Source organism: Anarrhichthys ocellatus, unplaced genomic scaffold (assembly GCF_004355925.1).
Source record: "Anarrhichthys ocellatus isolate YVR2014 unplaced genomic scaffold, GSC_Weel_1.0 scaffold99, whole genome shotgun sequence".
NCBI lineage: Eukaryota > Metazoa > Chordata > Actinopteri > Perciformes > Anarhichadidae > Anarrhichthys > Anarrhichthys ocellatus.
Genome location: NW_022280129.1, coordinates 318,534 through 339,681, shown reverse-complemented (window position 1 = coordinate 339,681; position 21,148 = coordinate 318,534). Strand labels below are relative to the sequence as shown.

Here is a 21,148-nt window from a genome sequence, read left to right as displayed (position 1 = left end):
GGTCTCTCTGGTCTCTCTCTCTGGACTCTCTGGTCTCTATCTGGTCTATCTGGTCTCTCTCTGGTCTCTCTCTCTGGTCTCTCTGGTCTGTCTCTGGTCTCTCTGGTCTCTATCTGGTCTATCTGGTCTCTCTCTCTGGTGTCTCTGGTCTCCTGGTCTCCCTGGTCTCTCTGGTCTCTCTGCTCTCTCTCTGGTCTCTCTGGTCTCTCTCTCTGGTCTCTCTCTGTCTCTCTCTGGTCTCTCTGCTCTCTCTGGTCTCTCTGGTCTCTCTCTGGTGTCTCTGGTCTCTCTCTGTCTCTCTCTGGTTTCTCTGGTCTCTCTGGTCTCTCTGCTCTCTCTCTGATCTCTCTGCTCTCTCTCTGGTCTCTCTCTGCTCTCTCTGGTCTCTCTGCTCTCTCTCTGGTCTCTCTGGTCTCTCTCTGGTCTCTCTGGTCTCTCTCTCTGATCTCTCTGGTCTCTCTCTGGTCTCTGGTCTCTCTCTGGTCTCTCTCTGGTCTCTCTGGTCTCTCTGGTCTCTCTCTGGTCTCTCTCTGGTCTCTGGTCTCTCTGGTCTCTCTGACCACTTTTCTCTTCCTGGAGAACGTCATGTGAAATAACTTCTCTGACTCATGTACTATCCTCCAACTACTCGGCCTGTCGCCCGTATCAGAATACACCTATTTGATTGGCTGAGCAGCATCACGTGATGTGATTTACAACGCATGTAACTGGTCGGTGTGTCTCCTGGACTGCGGAACGAGTCGTAAAGGATAGAAAAACTGTGCCAGTTAAAACAGAAGTGCTCCGTCAATTTGAATGTTTCTCAATTATCTGTTGTTATAGGTCCAGGGTCCGGATAAAATGATGTCTGGGACTTAATTTATAGCTGCTCTGGCAATTTTAAACATAAAATGATTAGAGAGACTAGAGAGGCAAAACACCATCATTACTAACACAGCATGTAAAGTGATGAGGCTGAATCTCTTCTACAGCTTGCAGATGACATACCATATGTGATAACAATATAATGAAGAGTAGTAATTCTGCATGGATCTTGACAAGAGACCCAGATGGGTCCCAAATTAAGCCAATTGGTTATCAAAGTGTGCCATCTTTGCAGCAACTTTAAACTACTGTTGACAACTTGTTCAGATGGAGGTTGTTGCAGTGTTGTTGGAATGAACTGACCTGACTAGGCCTCAAGCTGAATGACGGCTGATACACCTGATACATACACTTGATGGATGCTATCCTCTGTCCTCAATAGAAGTCAAGGCTGCTCAAGGACTACTTGAGAGGTGTGGAAATATTATGATGTCTGTGGGGGCATCAAATCGATGTGTTTTTCCCAGAGAGCGAGTCAGTTTGATCACGCATTAGACACGCAGCCACTGACGCAATCACAGAGAGTACTCCTATAATGCATCACCCCTCACACCTCACACGGACAGCTCAATTGGTTGCCACCATTCATTTAATCAACGTACGCACACAAACACAGCACTGTGTGCTTACATATATACAGCTATGGGCATTTATGTGATGACAGTGGCAGTATAGAAGTGGCAAGGTTGATTGAGAGCAGCTTTCTGTGTCCTCTGTGTCCTCTGAATGTGGTGAAGTTCATCATCAGGTCCTAGCAGACGTGTTGTTCCTGGATTTCTGCTTTATTCACTGTATGAGTTCGGCTGCTCCCTGAAAGTCCATGTGTGGAATCATCCTCCCAGTCTACTTGTAACTCAAGCCTCTGTCTTTTTTGTTTTTTTTAAGAGGCTACATCTATAAAAAAACGTTTTGCTCTAGTCAACAATTGAATCATATACTCATTGGTTGTTTAAATATGAATGGTGATGACACGGCAAAAAAAAAAGTCACACAAATAAAAGCCTGGTAAAGACGGGGTCCGTGTTTCAAGACAGGTTGGGTGGGTTGCTGACATTGCTGATCAAACCAACTTTCGTCCCTGACCCGCTGAGTTGAATCCCACTCACTATGAAGCTCTGGCAGGTCACATTTGACCACATTTTTCTATGTTAATATGGTAGAAATCATCACTGAATAGCATGACAAATGCATTTCTGGATTGGAGTGACGAGTCAAATCTTCATTTTAAACAACCAAATCTGATTTGATTCAAAAATTCTGATTATGGGTCAATCTCAGTTGGATTGATTGGTGGACTGACTATAGAAACAAAGGCAATGGATATCATTGACACATACTGTAAACTGTACAGCTCTCAATAAGCCTCAGAAGTATCAGTGAGGTCTAACCCTAATGTTGGGTCAGAATGCCTGGTGTGTCGGCGTGTTGGTTTTCTTGTTTAGCCGTGACTTTGTCATGTGAATTTGAACATGGAAAGTTCGATGTCTATGTAGGCAACTACATGTACACTCTTTAGGAAATAATCTATGTATTCAATTGCAATCAATTGCTGACCCCAGGCATGTTTAAACAGGAACATCAACATGTGTCTTAATTCATTCTGATGTGAGTATGTTGAAACAGAAAAGAGCCTTCCAAACACTATTATCTTCATAAGGAAATGGACATATCGTGTATGCTTAACTAACTGGGTCTCTGGATATGGAACCTGAACAGTTTCCAAGTAACAACCAAAATGGTGTCCATTGCAACATGTATTATAAACTGGTGCTATAGGCTTGACACCCAATGCTTTGTAAGACTTTAAGTCATGTATTTACCAAAGTAATTCGCTGTTAAATGACTGCATTTGAGAAGTTTTCCTTACTTAGCCTACTTAGTACTGAACACCTGGTAAACCCACTGAACCCATTTGTAAGATTGCTGTCACAAGTTAATAACTGAGAATCCAGTCTTCAGTGTTGTTCTATACACTTCTTCTAGATCATAGAATTACACATCATTTTTTAATTATTAAATAAAGTGAGATTTCAGTCGTCTTCTCTACGAAAGCTTGTTCGCCGGCCGCTTTGTGTTTCTATCTATCTCACTATCTTCCGTTGGAGCATCTGTTAAATGACTTTTATATGTGAGTCATCATTATGTTAATATCCTTCACTAAAAGAGATGCTCTCATCAAAGCCAGGTAGTGTCCAGCTCACAACTCCAATTTTAGAAAGACCAGATGGATATAGATTTGGCCTGTTAGTCTAAGTGGCACATTAGTTAAATGTACAAAAATGTCACAACGGCACCTCGGCTGTTTTTATTCTGTTAAGTTTCTCCCTTTGTCCATGCTTCCAGTCACTTCTCACGTCCGCCAGGTCCATCCATTTCTGAGGAACCTTTCAGACCTCCACCAGATGCCCTCACACTTTCCCACCAATCCTGGTGAAGGAGGTTTTGAGATTGTATTTTCTTGAGAAGCTTTTCTGAGAAGAATGTTAACACTGAAGGTTTATAGTGAAACAGTCATGGTAACGTTGGAACATGTGGTTAATGTTGTGAAACACCTTTATTAGGGTTAGAAAAAAACTCATGGTTTGGCTTCAATGAGTAACAGAACGTAACCTTCGGATGTAACATTGTGACTCTGTGAAATAGCTTAGGTTGGGCGACCGTGGCTCACTGGGTTAAGAGGGTTGTCTGGTAACCGGAAGGTCAACGGTTCAATCATTGACTGGGACGTGTCACGTGTACCTGAGCAATACACTGAACCCCAGGCTCCCCGGGCACCTGTCATTGGCAGCCCACTGCTCCCTATATACAGTATACAGGGATGGGTCAAATGCAGAGACAAATTTCCCCCTTAAAGGGATCAATATAGTATATAAAATTACATCGTAGTAAAAATCACTCAACTTTTGGTTTGACGGAGGACATGAACGCCGACCCCCTGAGAAGAAGCGGTGTGTTTGTTTCTCCCATCATCCTCCTCTCCCTCTCACCATTGGTGGACTTGCTCTCTCAGTTCATTATTTTAGCAGGCATAGCAGTAGAACATGAATGTGTTGACAGTAAGAACCCTGTCTTTGAAAATAATTTCTCTTTCACTGAAGTTTCAAACAGTAGTATTCAAAACTGAAAAGGTCAAGACAAAACTTGTGACAACTCAGAATATGTTGTTTCTTAAATAGCTGCCAAGTATAAGAGATAAAACAGCGGTTTACGGCATGAGTGGAAGGGTGAATCGTGACCCTTTCCTTAGAAATGCTTCTGCTGTCTTAATTCACATTCCCTTTAAAAATGTGGCATACTTGCAGCAAAGCAAAGCATTTGTTGCACCATCTCATCCTCACTTGTCACAGGCATGTGCAGCAGTCCTTCCACTTGTTATCAGTGAGTGTCAAAGAGAAAGTGGCAACAACATTTGTGTGGTGTCAATATAGGAGGAACGTTAAAGGCAGAGTCCAACATTTTGGTATGTTGTTCACCACCAACAGTCAGATAATATATCTAAATCCACTGTGACATGGGCTATTAACAAGTTGAAATAACAATTTATTGTAGTCCTGTCCTAATAGTAGAGCTTCCAAGTTTGAACTCCTCCTAACTTTGCAAGACCCTGCTAGCTCTTTGATGGATTGGTGACTAGCTTGCCAGCTAAAACTAAAATAACACGTTTTTGCATCACACAGCCGCCCGGGTCTGCATGAGTTACATTCCATCATCTGCATGTGTCGGCCATCCAAAATGTTTGGCCACGCCATACATACTGAACAGTTCTGCCGAGACACTGATGTAGTAAGAACACAACTAGGTTTTGTGTTCATACCCGTCAAATTTGTGCTCAAACTGATTTAGAGTTGTTGGAAGGTGCATTATTTTCATTTCTATCAATCTGTCAGTCATTCGTGCTAAACTAGTCTAAACAGATCCTCGACCTATGTCTGTACTGGACACATCAGGTAACACAGCTACCATGAAGATGTCCAGCTTCCACAGAGCTGTGTGTGGCACTCAGCCTTAAAGCCTATTGGTCCTATTGTCTTTAAAAACAGCTCACAAATGTAAAGTTTTGTTAATACAATATGCTTTGTTATTCGCTGAAATAGCTGGTCAGCAAATATCATTCAAATAGGAGTAAGTAGAAGTAAATGGGTATTATTCTGCAGCGGAATACACATTTACATTTGATGCTGTTGTCATTATTAGGGGCAGCAGGACAGTACGCTTGTAGGATTGAGTCCAACAAAAAATCACAGTGTGTGTCAGTGGTGTAAGGTAGTTACAACAGGCCCCATTCCATGCTAGATACTAGTTATGAAGCACACACACACTCACACAAACCATTAGGCGTAATATATATAATTTACCAACATTGTGTTGGAGTTTACAGTTGAATGAGTTACTTAGGCTGTTGTTTTGGGACAGTAGGTCAAAGAGAAAGGTATCGGGACTGGCTACCATATATTGCCTGGTCACATGATCAAATAGATACGTGACATTGAACAACATCATCATTACATATCTGGGTAGCACTTTATAATAACTACACACTATGAAGCATTAGTTAAGTATGAGTAAACACTGAATTCATCATTTATAAAGCATTGTTCCTACATTAATAATTCATTAGTATGCAATTCATAACAACAGTTATACATGTTTCATTCTTGATTAATAAGCTCGTCTATTATGTGTTTCATGATTGTGTTTTCATACTTTATAAATGATGGATTCACCATTTGTAAATGAAGTATTATATATATTACAAACCAATTATTAAGGAGTTGTAGATGATTAATAACATCATTTATAAAGTGTTAGTAAATGATTAATAACTTGTTTAGATGTACATTATTCATGCATTTATATATATAATGGTTAGGGACTATGTTAATATATGCTTTATAAAAGCATATTAATACTGCAATTCATGATTAATTAAGGTAGTTACTACTCGTTAGTAAAGTGTTCTGTGTGACCTCATCTAAAGTGAGGACTATCTATGCCTTATAAAGCATTTATTAATGACATTGAAAGGCCAGCAGTGCCTCAAATCACATCGTTTTTGAACAGAAAAGGCAAATAGACACAACACAAAGTGATCAAGAACATATTAATATTTATTGCAAGATGCAAACAATATACTGTTAAATACAAACCTCTCATCCATTAACCAGGAGCTTTGGATATTAGTTTACATTTACTTATTTAATTATTCATTTCATACCAAACATATCGATCTCATTCACATCCACTCCACATATAACAGCTAGTTAGCCATCTGTCACCTGGATTGCTCTATTTACAACGAGGTGAGGCGTTAGCGTGCGCCTGTCTCAGGACCTCTAGTGTTAGCTGGAAGGCTAGCTGGATACTCATCCTCCATAATGTCTAACATTACGTGCCAGCAAACTAAGAAACAAACAGACGGCCATTGGAGGCCCGTCAGCAGCTTTCTGGCCCGGATCCGCGCGCCCTTTCAACTTAGGTCGGAGTTTTCCATGGCGTAAGTGCACTTCTGTACCAGTTCCGGAGCGAAACGTTTGTCCCATGTTGATGACGAATGAAGCGGTCCTTTCCTTTGTCCGTCTCACATTGATGACGTATTGAAAGCGGGATTTCGTTTATTGCAAACAATGAGCAGATTCGGCCGACTGCCATCGGGACATGCAACTGAAGAAAAGTACGAACAGTGGAGATCAATATGCTCGGTTAAAAGGAATAATTAAATAAGTAAATGTAAACTAATATGCAAAGCTCCTGGTTAGCTCTAGTTGTATATTTACAAATGTCCAATCCAGCCATGTTCTCCTGAAGGAGAATGTCTTTGTTTGTTTGTTTCTTACATGAATTAATGGCTGAGAGGTTTGTATTTAACAGTATATTGTTTGCATCTTGCAATAAATATTAATATGTTCTTGATCACTTTGTGTTGTCTATTTGCCTTTTTTGTTCAAAAACGATGTGTTTTGAGGCACTGCTGGCCTTTCAATGTCATTAGTAAATGCTTTGTAAGGCATAAATAGTCCTCACTTTAGATGAGGTCACATAAAATACTTTACTGAGGACTAGTAACTACCTTAATAAATCATGAATCAACCATGAATGTCAGTATTAATATGCGTTTATAAAGCATATATTAACATAGTCCCTAACCATTATATATATAAATGCATGAATAATGTACATCTAAATAAGTTATTAATCATTTACTAACACTTTATAAATTATCTTATTAATCATCTACAACTCCTTAATAATTGGTTTGTAATATATATAATACTTCATTTACAAATGGGGAATCCATCATTTATAAAGTATGAAAACACAATAATGAAACACATAATAGACGAGCTTATTAATCAAGAATAAAACATTTAGAACTGTTGTTATGAATTGCATACTAATGAATTATTAATGTAGGAACAATGCTTTATAAATGATGAATTAAGTGTTTACTCATACTTAACTAATGCTTCATAGTGTGTAGTTATTATAAAGTGCTACCCATATCTGTTTATGACAGAATACCAAAGAAAATAAGAAAGCATTCATTGAATGTAATAGTTTATGTAGAATAAGCATATAATTGTGTTATTCTATGCTTATTCTGCAGCTATTTTATCTTATTGCTTAAATTCAATGGCTATTGATAACCAAAAAGAATAGCCATGAAGAAGAAGGGTTTGTATTTTGAAATTAAATATATAGCAACAGTTCAATTTACCATGACGGGTTCTTCTTTAAACAGAGGTGTATGTTTGAGGTGGCAATCTGAATTTCTCCCAAGGGGCCCATTTTCCTCCTAACATATCGTGAGAGGGCCCTTTCTCTTTAAAGGCCCTCTCACTGGCTCCGGTGAAACCGTACTGCCTGCACTGTCTATATCTTCACCCCTGTGAGTGTGTTTTCATGGTAATGAAGAACCTGTTAAATGGACTGCATTCATACAGGGCCTTTCTATCTTACTAGACAACGTGCTCTACCTGCCTCTCATTCACCCAATCACACACACAGTCACACACCAACAGGCTCTGTCCATCGGGAGCTGCTGAGTCTGGCTCAAGGACACTTGGACATGTGGACAAGTGGAGCCGGGGATCGAACCTTGTGATTAAAAGACGACCCGCTCTATCTCTTGGGACACTGTCGCCCTCAACATGTCACCAAGTGTAGCTTATTGATGTGTTTTAATGGAGCTCAATGGCACAGTGGAAGACAACATATGAAGCTTGTTAGTCGATACATTCATTGTTGGTTTTGGGCCTTTAATGGTCTTTTTTGACAAGAATAATACTAGAAGTACTGACCTATCTCTTCTCCAGTCATATTTTTAATAAAGACGCAATCCAAGTTATATTTGCACAAATAATTAAAATACTTATGATTTAAACCTTGATATTCCAACATATGTAAATACATTTGTATTACTCGTCTAATCACAAAGAGTCAGTCTTAAAAATATTTTAGAGACTGACATGTGCTTCACAACATGTTGGTATTGAATAAACTATACTTTCTAGTTTCTTTTCCTAGGTGTCTCTATTATGTGGACATTTCAATTTCACATGTGAAAGAAAAAAGGAAGATAGACAACAGCACTTACTGTCAGGCTAATACAACAGAACAGTTTCCCTCATGAGTAAAATGACTGTACAACATATCATCAATTCCCATCTTAATTTACCCACTTCAAGGCTGCAGCACGAGGGCCTGAGCGCTCTCTGATGGTGGCTGGTCATGAATGGCAAGGAGCACGCAAATTAGATTTGCCTCTGCCGTCAATATCGAGCCTTGACATTGTGCAGGTCTGAAAATTAATTTCCAGTTAAGTGTGTGTGTGTGTGGGTGTGTGTGTGTGTGTGTGTGCGTGTGTGTGGTGTATATGAACGGTATGAGACAAGGGGCACATTTTTAATACCAACATGTGTATCATATCAAATGGAAAATGAAAAAAAGTATTTCAGTGCAGGCACTCTGGATTTTCAATTGTCCAGCAGTCGAGAGTGAAGAGCCAATCAATCTGACCTCTGAGTGTCACACGGCTGATCTTACATCTATACGGCAAAGCACTCGCAATTATGTAAAATGGGTAACATATATCACGGTAAGGGTTGTTTCATACATTATATGGTTTATATTGCATATCTGAAGGAAAAGCTTGGCCAACAGAGCTACTGTGAGCTTAATGTGTGCAGTTAAACTTTGAGCCTCATCCTCATAATTACTTCCAGTTAATGTGTTTAAAGTTATAGTCACATCATAATAATGTTGATTCATCTGATTACAATGGCACTTGATGGCACCATAATTTCACACCAATAATTAGTCAATGGGTTTTTATAATAATAACAATAATAATAACTTTTTATTTTTGACAATAAACCAATAAATGTTCTCTAATATTATAATGTCTGTGTAGGAAAGCTGGATATTATAGAATATGAATTCGCAATTTTTGTAATAAGCATGACTGTCAGGGTAAGCTATAGAAAATACAGCTTTTAAATATAAAGCATTGACTTTTTATGACTTGCTCTACAGTCATTTATGTGTAGAACACCACACAGCGTTGTCAGTTATGGTTATGGGATCATTTTTTCCGACCATAAATCCAACCTTTTAGAAAATGCCTCCAGTCTTTATGCTATGCTAGGCTAACCATGTCATGATATCAGCTCCGATTGATCATGTACTCATCTCAATCTCTAAAAGAAAGCAATGGATGCACATCCCAAACTGTTGAATTATTCCTTCAAAGATGTAACACATGTTCTTCAACGAAGAGCCTCCTGGATAATCAAAGGAGAGGTTCATGTAAAGGCAGTGCCTGGGATTAACCCCTCATTGCCTCTCTGTTTCTCCCTCTCTCTGGATGTCTCTCCCCACAGCTGTGGTCTCTAAACCTGATGGTACACGCCCTGATTTAGCTGTAGCATCCGATACAGATCACTTTGAATGAAAACAGTGTGTTCGCCAACACAACACAATGAAAGCACACTTCTCCTTTTTAACACGATATCTTTCTATGGCATCGACTGTTTTTTTACAAACTATATTCAGATTAAACTCAAACTTAAATAACTTCCCTAAAAATAAAAGAAGTCAGGTTGACTGTGTGAATCCTTGTCTTTTTCCGTCTCTTTGTCTCTGCTTCTCATTCTGGAGGTACGGGGCCATCCCCAGAGAACTCTTGATTTGTCAGCATTGTGCCAGGTTGTAATCTGCCATTCTGATCAGGCAGAGGGCAGAGCAGCCATGGCCCACTGAGGTCCTGATTGGAGTTTGTCAGACCTCTGGAGGATGCGATTAGAACAAGCTAATTAGGAAAGGCGGAAGTTTAGGAAACTCTGGAGAAGTCATCAGAAGGGAGTGAACAAGTGGGAGACAATGTGTGTGTGTGTGTGTGTGTGTGTGTGTGTGTGTGTGTGTGTGTGCGTGTATCAGAGAAGATGATATCACACAAACTCATCCATAATAGGAAGAGGGTAGAGTGTAGCGATGTAAAGGACTCGCTCACCTCCTGATACCTGCTTCTGATTGTTAACTTTAGGTTGAACTGAGGATTGTGCTGTAAAACTTTTCCTACATCTCTTCTTTGGTCCTCCGTCTCCACAATGACAGTGATGAGTGCGGTCTTGTGCTAACCTTATGAAATACTGGCCAATGATAAAACAGGATTTCTCCTTTACTTCTGATCTCTGCGGCTCTCACAATGACACGGAAATAGAATATCCAGCAGCATGCAGCCTGCTGTCTCTCTATTGTTTTCCTCTCTTGCCTGGATCCTACCCACCATTACATCAGCATCTTATGTAAGAGCTGCGATCAGACATGTGCGAGGGGACAGCAGGAGAGCATCGGTAGATCTGAGCATCAGCAACAGGAACACTAAGGGAACCTGTCACCGGCTCTGTTTCTACCCACAAGCTCTCGCAGGCATGACGGGCCACCAATTAGGGTAAGAAGAGCGAGCAGAAGTATTGAACTAAATAAACTAAAAGATCACTTGTGGCCCGGGGCTTGCGTCGCTTGCACGGTAAAAGATTAATGCTGCCCCTCTGAAAAACGAAAGGCTCTAAAGGGACAGCGGAAGTGGCTTATTTCTTTTCTGAAGCGCTGGTAAAATAAAAAAAAAGCCCGGAGATGCCTCCGGGCCAGAGGAGCGCCGAGGAGAGCGGCTGAGAGAGGAAGAACAGAGACAGAGAGAGGAGGAGGAAGGCAAACATATCACATTGACAGTGGCACATACTCTAAAACACACACAGACATACAGTACAGCATGCTCTAAATCACACAACTCAGTCTTAACCCAGGCTTACTGTACCTGTGAAGCCCTCCACTTACTGACATCTCTAACACCTAACCCTAAAGCCTGAACCAAGAGGCTGTAGAGCTGCTGTGTATTCTAACAGCACAGCCAGAGTCTGTAATAACAGCCGAGGGCTGCTACAGTAAAGTAAAGGCTGGTCATTCATTCGCTCCAATTATTTCTACTTCTCTGTTCTTTCATTCGCTGTCACAGTGAGCTACTATCAATACAACTTCACTTCCTGCAGCTGTTTCACATTAAAAGCCTCCAAGGAAAGGTGATTAAATGTGATGCAAGGATGTTGAGTTTCATTGGCAGTAGCACGTCCAAAGAAATCTGCCAAGTAGAAGCACTGTCCTTAATTAGTGGAAGAGGGTTTGTGATGAAAGAACAGACTGGTATAATGGTCATTATAACATCAATAATTCAATAGTAAATTGTTAGTTCATTAAACCCTAGTCAAACATTAGTAAACAATGACATAATACATAATATTGCTTCGTAATTGTTAGTGATTCTTTAATTGTGTTATGTATATTTAACAGTGTATTGTTGTTGCACACATTATAACATTTTAAATACTATATTAAATATTTGTTAATGCTTAATAATTGCTTTGTTAACCATCTATAAACGTTATTTGGATGCAATGAATAAAGTTACAACTGCTGAATATGAAACATTGTAGGATGGTTAATAAATACTTTGTAAAGCATCAGTGAACATTATCTAGCTAGATAGTGAATACTTAATAGTTTGTTACTGGTCCATCATGTTTATAGATGTTTAACAAGCAATTTCTTGAAGCTTGCAAATCATTTAGTCACCATTAACAAATACGAAGTATAGTATATAATGTGTGCAACAATAAACTGTTAATAAATAATGTAATGCAAATGTAATTATCGTCTCATAAGCTGTGATACAACATTAACTAATTCATATTACACAAACTAAGAAATGAACATATACGTTGTAGCATTACTAATAATAAGTTAACATTAAAAATTGTTCACAGTAACATAACTATCAACTCAAGTTGAATTAAGTATCAATTTACCATTTATTATTGATGGTTATTATAAGGTGTTTGAGAGTGGTGCGTATGACAGGTGAACATGGAGGAAGTGTTGCGTTTGCATTAACAGCATTAACATTCTCTCATATATTCCTCTGCAGCTGGGCCAAATAAAGAGCATCTAACCCCTGGACAGCGTTATCATGCATTAGGGACATCTTGGTCTGGCTTGACAATCAATTATTATTCTTTTTAATTTCCTAACCCTGTCCACTGCAGTGTGTGGACAAAAACAAGCAGAGAATGTCCTGTAGAGAATGCAATCTCAAGAAGCCATCTCTACATCTCTTGTTGCAACCAAACGGATTCATCAATCTAGAAGAGTGGCAGATGTGGAAAGACGCCTATTTTAGACGAGATGTAGATGTTGTTGTTGTTGTTGTTTTGTAACTTAAAATGTTCTATTCCTCTGGTCTCAATGACGGAACCTCATTTTTGCCTGTATTCATGAATACCGTATAAACCACATGACTGTGCCAATATGACATTGTTGTGGTCCCTCTACCCACTGGATGATGGTTTGAGGGCCCCTGGGGACCCCGTTTCTTTGATCATTGCCTTTGTGTAAATGCAACTGATGATAATCACTTGACTGAAATGCATTCTGTTTGAGCATCTTTTTTTCATTTTTGCACATAGGACATCAGTAAACTATTTTCTTCTTTGGTCTGTGGTTTCCTGGACTGATGTTTTTAACCTACACTCCTGAGACACCCCATCTTTATGAACATAAGAAACATTGCACAGGAATCCTCAGTTTCCACAAGATATTTTGGTAACACAGTTAAGTATGAGTAAACACTTAATTCATCATTTATAAAGCATTGTTCCTACATTAATAATTCATTAGTATGCAGTTCATAACAACAGTTATAAATGTTTTCTTCTTGATTAATAAGCTCGTCTATTATGTGTTTCGTGATTGTGTTTTCATACTTTATAAATGATGGATTCCCCATTTGTAAATGAAGTATTATATATTTTACAAACCAATTATTAAGGAGTTGTAGATGATTAATAAGATAATTTATAAAGTGTTAGTAAATGATTAATAACTTATTTAGATGTACATTATTCATGTATTTATATGATTTATGGTTAGGGACTATGTTAATATATGCTTTATAAACGCATATTAATACTGTAATTCATGATTAATTCATGGTTGATTCATGATTTATTAAGGTAGTTACTAGTCCTCAGTAAAGTGTTTTATGTGACCTCATCTAAAGTGAGGACTATTTATGCCTTATAAAGCATTTATTAATGACATTGAAAGGCCAGCAGTGCCTCAAAACACATCGTTTTTGAACAGAAAAGGCAAATAGACACAACACAAAGTGATAAAGAACATATTAATATTTATTGCAAAATGCAAACAATATACTGTTCAATACAAACCTCTCAGCCATTAATTCATGTAAGAAACAAACAAAGACATTCTCGTTCAGGAGAACATGGCTGCATATACAACATTTGTAAATGTACGACTGGAGCTAACCAGGAGCTTTGCATATTAGTTTACATTTACTTATTTAATTATTCATTTAATTATTCATTATTTCATTTCATGAATTAATCATGAATTGCAGTATTAATACGCGTTCATAAAGCATATATTAACATAGTCCCAAACCATAAATTATTATATATATAAATGGATAAATAATGTACATCTAAATACGTTATTAATCATTTACTTACACTTTATAAATTATCTTATTACTCATCTACAACTCCTTAATAATTGGTTTGTAATATATATAATACTTAATTTACAAATGGGGAATCCATCATTTATAAAGTATGAAAACACAATCATGAAACACATAATAGACGAGCTTATTAATCAAGAATAAAACATTTATAACTGTTATGAATTGCATACTAATGAATTATTAATGTAGGAACAATGCTTTATAAATGATGAATTAAGTGTTTACTCATACTTAACTAATGCTTCATAGTGTGTAGTTATTATAAAGTCTTACCCATATTTCTTAGATTGGTGTTTCTCTGCTGTGTGCACCATACGTAATCGGATGTGACCAGATGTGCATTCAGTAGTTCCAAACCTTCCTACAGCTTTCCATTTAAAACACTTTAACCTTCCATTCTGATCTGAAACACTGTCCTGCTCAGACTGCAACCCTGTCTCCTAAAAATTACGTTCCCCCAAAACTCAAATGCATTCTCAATTACGTTTGACCAAAAATGTAATTTCTCCCTGATTACGTTTGTGTTTGACTTATTACATTGACTTATTACAAATACGTTTCTAATCAACATTTTAACATTTTTTCCCTCTCCACCACCGCCTCTCCTTCTCCCTATTACGCGGTCAGAATACTACCACAACATGCCGCCTGTCTCCGGCAGAAACGCGCTCATCCAGGCCGAGCAACGAGGAACATTACGTGGCTACAATACCTCCACAAAGGCCCGCGTGTAAAATCCGGGAGTAACCGTGACTCTCTTAAGGGTTAGGTTTGGGTGGGGACGTGGCTTCCTAGTGGAAGTTATGGTTAGGGTTAGGGCAGGGTTAATTAGATGGATACAAATAAATAAAATATACGTCCATAACACTCCGCCACTCTCGGCTCATACCTCCCCAGCAACGAGGCACATCACCCGGCCACAATACCTCCAGAATGTCCCCCGGGTGAAATCCGGGACTTGGTTTTATGGTTCCGAGTGGCGGGCGCTCACCCGTTGGCGCCGGACGCGAGGTCTCCAGCCGCCCCCGCCGTGAGGCACCCCATCGTCAGGTCTGTCAGCCCTCGGAACAGGCCGCGGGGCAACAACTTGTGGGTGGCGGGGGTAGAGGCGAGGCAGATCACAGAAAAATAATAAAGACTAGAGTATGGCAAAGATATGTTGATGAGAAACGTATTTGTAATACGTCAAACACAAACGTAATCAGGGAGAAAAGACGTTTATGGTCAAACGTTATTGAGAATGCATTCTAGTTTTGGGGGAACGTAATTTTTAGGAGACAGGACTGTCCTGCTAGCTGTCTCAGTATTTCAGCTTTCTTGGCAAAAGACAAATATCAAAATCATTTCTAATAATTACTAACTTTCCTTGTCATTTTCTACCTTTTAACCAGTAAAAGTTTCAGGCTTTCCGAATGTTCCATAGTGAACACCACCACAATTTCCTCACAGGAAAGACATACACAAACACACACACAGACACACAGACACACACACACACACACCTGAGTAGGCCCAGTAGGTCTCCTCGGTGGCGGCTCTCCGGAGTCGTGTCCCGTCGGCCGTGGCTCTGCGAAGGCCTTGGATAGGGGCTTGGGACTCGGCTTGGCTTCCTGTCAGCGCTGTGGGGGGGGGGGAGGAGACACAGACAGGCGGGGTTAGCACAACAAGCAGCACTCTGCAGCCATGCCTCGACACCTACTGGGCAGGATGACAGCCAACTGTGTCCTTAGCTGCCTTACCACGCAAGTTGCCTCATAATAACAGTCACAGTAGGAACAAAGGTCAGCAAAAAGAATAACTACGCTGAGGAACCCAACTGTCTAGAAAACAGACCAGTCTGATGCGCATACATTTAAGGACAACCTCGGTCCTCTGTCCAAAAGGATTTAGTGGCATCAGTAAAATACATATTATTTTTTATTAATTATTAGATCATTTAGGAAAACACCATCAGACGCAAATGAATACAGACATGTTAGCTTTCAGCTGCAGTGTTTTCATACAGTATGTCTAATATTGTAAGATGGCACGTACAGTGTCTCCTTCAGACGGTTCTCTGAGTAGCTCAATTTAGGTACATCCTCTGCAGTCAAAAAATGATACATGATGTTTTCATAATGTCATATGTATCCATATGAGCATTTGCTTAGTGAGTGGGATGATTAAATGAGTTTTTTCTTGTGGCCCGAGAGCCTTTGTTCTAAAGAATGATGCTGAAACTGTTCCTAAGGTCTGATTACCAACAGTCCCCAAGACCCCAGACCTCAAGGGACTGCAGAAAGTTCACCGCGTATCTATCAGTATTTGTAAATATATTTATTGCAATTTTTTAAGATATTTTACACCAAATAAGTAGTATATAATCTGATGTAGAGGGCCCTCTCTTAAGACCTTAATTATTAAGATAGTCTGGGGCCAGTCTGTTGTATTCCAGCACAGGAGTGCCTGTTCATCTCGGGGTCGAGAGTGAGTCTGTTGTTTGAGCTGGGAACTTAAAGGCCAAACACTATTGTACATACACAACTCACAGAGAGTGGAAATGGGTGCTCAATAAGGGCCCCAACAGAACAATTGTGACCTGGGGCCCCAAAAATCTGGCTAAGAGGACGTCCACAGACAAAATTAGTTTGTACATTTTTGCCTTTTAATTGTAAATATCACAATCACAATAAATCAATCAATGTTGACATAATGCTGGGGTTTACTATTGTAATATTCACTTGGTCAATTTTCACTATTCTACTTTCTGTAGTAGCATTTCTGCAAATGAATGAGCAGGTAGAGTCCTGGGGACATATGATGAGTAGAAAGGTTTGATAACGTTTCCAGGACAAGTTCTATAAAAGCTGTAGCAGAATGTTTTTCTGATCAGGTCCCTTTTATTGAAAAATACTTCAAAATAAAAGCTGCTGATGGAAAACAATCAAGCTTCATTAGGTATATAAGGTTGCACTTAGGGTTGGGATGATAATATAATCAGCGATTGCGGTGAAACAAAAAAGAACCACTCACAATAAGTTGATCCTGGTGAAATAAAAGTTAATAGTTAATAGTTAATAGTTAATAGCTATACGCGTGACTTGAAAGAGCTGCTATCACGGTAGAGAAGTGAAAAGAATCTAGCCGTACCTTATGATTTATGATTTCCTTATTTGAGATGTTTGTTTGTTTGTTTTTCATTGAGGGAATGTGTGTGTCTTATTGGTGAAGCAATACAATGATGTGTTTCTTAACTAAATGTAATGTAGAGTGATTCCAGTATGTTAAAGTGCCATTTTAAGAGTTTTTGATGATTATCGGAATAATATCATTTTGGGCAAGATAATCATGACATTATGTGAAATGTTCACATCATCCCATAGTTACACTCAAACACATCAGATACTAGTGAATGTCTTAACGTTCAAAGCATTTAAAAACATAAAATCCCTTCTCACACTCATATTACAGCACAGCAGAATGTTCACGTGGAACAATCAAGAAGCCCTCTGTGTGATGCTTTAAATCGCTCCTCTCAGGCAGAGAGACCTTCTTGATCCCTCTTACAGGAAAGGCAGAGCCGGAATGCTTGGCTTCTTTAGATGGAGGACAGGAGCTCTGACAGCATCTCTCCTAATGGCTGCACCGTGCTCCGGGATTTGGCCTTTTCAAATCTTTTAGAGGACAACAATCAGGCCAAAAAGAAATGACCGGAGCTTCTTTAAGTCCTGATGAATGCCACCTTGAACTTTGCATTTATAGCATTTCTTACAAGCCTCAGTCAGAACACAGTACAAGTCCAAAGATCAATTTTCCTTCTTTTATTTCATCTTTATTTTTTTTACATTTTACTTTGAACGTGAAAGTTTTGGGAATTATTTGGCAAGAGTAATGAGCAGTGCTTTATGTGGTTATTCATCAGAGCATTTATTTAATGAAGCACCCGAAAAAAATGCTATATTATATTATCTGTTGATGGAAAATACTCCAGGAAATTGGGTCTGAAGCGACCATGGTTTGGACTAAGGCATCATACCATCTCGTCAATCATACCACCATCATCTTTCAAGCGTTCAAATGTTGTGTTGGTTGTATTTTATTCTACCCAAAATAATGTAATGACTAGCTGCACTTAAGAGATTTTACTTAAGTAGAAGGAGCACAATGTAGAAATATTCTGTTGCAGGCCTGCAGTGAAAAAGTATAAAAGTATTACCATTGAAATATACTTTAAGTGAAAACTGTAAAAGTACTCATTATGCAGAAAGACGCGATGCATCACTTCGACATACACAAGTGAAGTATACTACCTCAAAATTGTACTTAACCAACTTAACTGACAAGTATATCATTCCAACCAGCCATTGAAAAAAGCATGTTTTGTTAGACTATGCCACTGAAGTAAATTCAACAATACCTAAGAGTACAACAACCACTGAGTGCATCTACCCAGCTTCATCAGTAACTTTGGTATTTACATGAACCCGATCTAGCCATGGATCTGTGTCTAAATGATTAATGGAGAGAAGAGTTTTTGAAATTGGTCCAGTATTAAACAGAACACTGCAGACAGGTTGCCGTCAATGTACGTCCACTAACACAGCTTGTTTCTGCCACTGACAGGCTCAGAAGTGTCTGACAACATTATGGAAAGAACCCTACTGAGAAAGAAAAACCTTTGCCTTTTCTCTCCAAGTCTCACTCAGACAGGTCTTGTTCTGAAATCTGATGTTGTGTCCATGTTGTAGAAATCAACTAAATATTCAGCCATGAATTTGAATTGGAATCAAATCCTCTTAAAGGGCCGGCGTGTGTTCATAAGTGTGTTTTAGTTCCACTCTGTCACATAGGGAGGAATCTCACCTTAGCCCACTATAAACACATGGTGGAAGCTTCTGGAGGAGGAGCTGACATTTCACATGTGACCCCACAATGACCAAGACAGGGTTATGTGTGTGTGTGTGTGTGTGTGTGTGTGTGTGTGTGTGTGTGTGTGTGTGTGTGTGTGTGTGAAATGTGAGTGTCAGTAGGGACAGACCTAGCTGTCTTCATATGTATGGACATGTCCTGACATCAATCATGTTGTGATGGAAGTCTCCAGCATTTTTTAAGGCATTGTGGAGGAGATGTACCCCCCCCCCCCCCCTCTCTCTCTCCTTGTTTTAATTCTTTGGGATGTAAGCGTGGCTCATGTCTGTGAATGCCAATGAGGGGCAGCTCCATGGCTTTTCTATGAATTACATTATTGATTCCCAATACTGCTCAGAACAGAAAATGTAATTATGCACAGACCCCGCCCTAACCCCCTTCATCCTCGCCAAACACATCTTCTTTCCCTTCCCTCTTTCTCTTTGTTGTCTTTCACTCAGTGGCTTTTCAATTTGTCTTTTGCTCCTGCCTTCAGTAACCTGCCCCCCCCCCCCCCCACCTGACCTCTCCAAAGCTTCTGAGTGCATTGTCCTTCAATCATGTCATGACGGCCACAGCTTTCACAAATTTCTCTGCAGTAGTTTCAGTACCCCTATCTCCATCTTAGCAAGTTATTTAGTGTGTCATTAGGTCCTCAAATTATATATTTTCTATTTTATATAATCTTGGTAAAGGTGAAACAATGTATCGAATTTAAGTCTGGAAAATATCCACTGAGAATACTTCAGGTCACAACTGACATTTACACTCTAACTTCATTTGCTTCCTTTCCAAACTCCCAAAATGTGTTCCAAACTATTTAAACTGTAAATTGTAGACAAAGAAGACAAATAAGACAGAATAGATCATTTTGAAACCAGCAATCAGCATGTGTTTCTAGAATAGGCAGAAAAGACCAGTGAGAAATCTAACTGTACTGTATCTGAGATAGAGAACTGCAGTTCCACCCATGTTCCTCACCAACGTATTGATTCACTAGCTTTAGCTGCATAGATCTAAACCTTGATTTATTACCTCAGTAAACATTGTAAACATGAGTTTATGGTCTCAATCTCTAGTTTCAAGTCTTCTTCAATACAGCATGATGTTCATTTAGTACATTATGGTCCATTTAGAGTCAAACAGACCATAAAGCAGGGTGTGCTTTAGGGCGGGGCTACACAGTGATTGACAGGTCGCTACCACAGCATAGGGCGGGCAATAACTCAATATGATAATTTATCATCTTTCATACTGTGACTAAATCATATATTGAGATATCTTGAATTACCAGAAGACATGCTACATCGTGATAGATATCATTATGTTGTGTTTTCGTCTTAGAACTTTAACCCTTTCACAGTCTGTTTTCAGTTCATGTTTTGTAACACTTTGGTAGCCTAAAAATGTCTTATTCAGCGCTCAGTTGCACTTTAGTCCACCCTCTAGAGTCCTTTATGGTTCTAAAAAATACATAATCAATCCCCTCCACTAAGGTTAGTTCAGCTGCCCCACACTGAACTCCCATATCAGCAACATGCTTCGCTTTACTCTGTGTACAATCACGCAGCTGAAAAACAAAGTGCTTTGACGGACAAGAGTCGGCCCGGGCTCTTCTTCAAATCGTCGACTTTTAGGGGCAGCCCTTCTCTTTACAGACTACAATGAGAAAGGAACACATTGCTTTGCCTGAATAGATGACGGCCAACCCAAATGCTTTATTTATCCGGAGCTGATGCCCCATTAAGGTGAGCAGACGGACCCAAACTGAATCTCACTGAGAGGTGGGGGTTAAGTCAGTGGCAGTGAAAAGAGACAGCTTGCAGATTGAAACCAGAGGTGAAGGACGTTGAAGGAGATGAGGAAGGAGAGGACTGACACATGAGAATGGGAGGATGAGAAGGAAGAGGAGGAGGATAAGATGGGGATAAAAGCAAAGAGATGGATTAAAGAAAGCCACAGAGAGGGTGAAGGAGAAGTTAGAGGAAGAGGGATGTGGAGTGAGGAGAGCGCATAAATAGGAAAAAAATTAAGCACAAGCGATAGAATTACACCCCTCTCCTAGCAACAGTTACCGGGTCACTGATAGACAGCCCACTGCATGGCAACCAGTCAGCGGCAGAGGATGAGAGGAGAAGAGAGGAACAGAGCCTACTGTTGGGCTGAGAGGAGACTAGGAGACTAGGAGGAGGAGGAGACGGGGGAGGGGAGCTGTGATGGTGTCTCAGGAAACATTTTCATCAGAGACAAAGACGATGCTCTACACTGTATCTACTGTTTGTATGTTTACATATTAACAGT

At 39.5% G+C, this 21,148-nt stretch overlaps 1 protein-coding gene across 2 annotated transcripts in view; it reads right to left on the bottom strand.

The window, feature by feature from the left end:
- LOC116399049 (receptor-type tyrosine-protein phosphatase gamma-like) overlaps positions 1–21,148 on the bottom strand; it is a 540,858-nt gene that overhangs the window by 430,960 nt on the left and 88,750 nt on the right. For both annotated transcript variants that reach the window (XM_031875879.1, XM_031875880.1), the window contains exon 2: positions 15,463–15,579. In XM_031875879.1, coding sequence (XP_031731739.1) covers positions 15,463–15,579 — 117 coding nt within the window. The remainder of the gene's footprint in view (positions 1–15,462; positions 15,580–21,148) is intronic.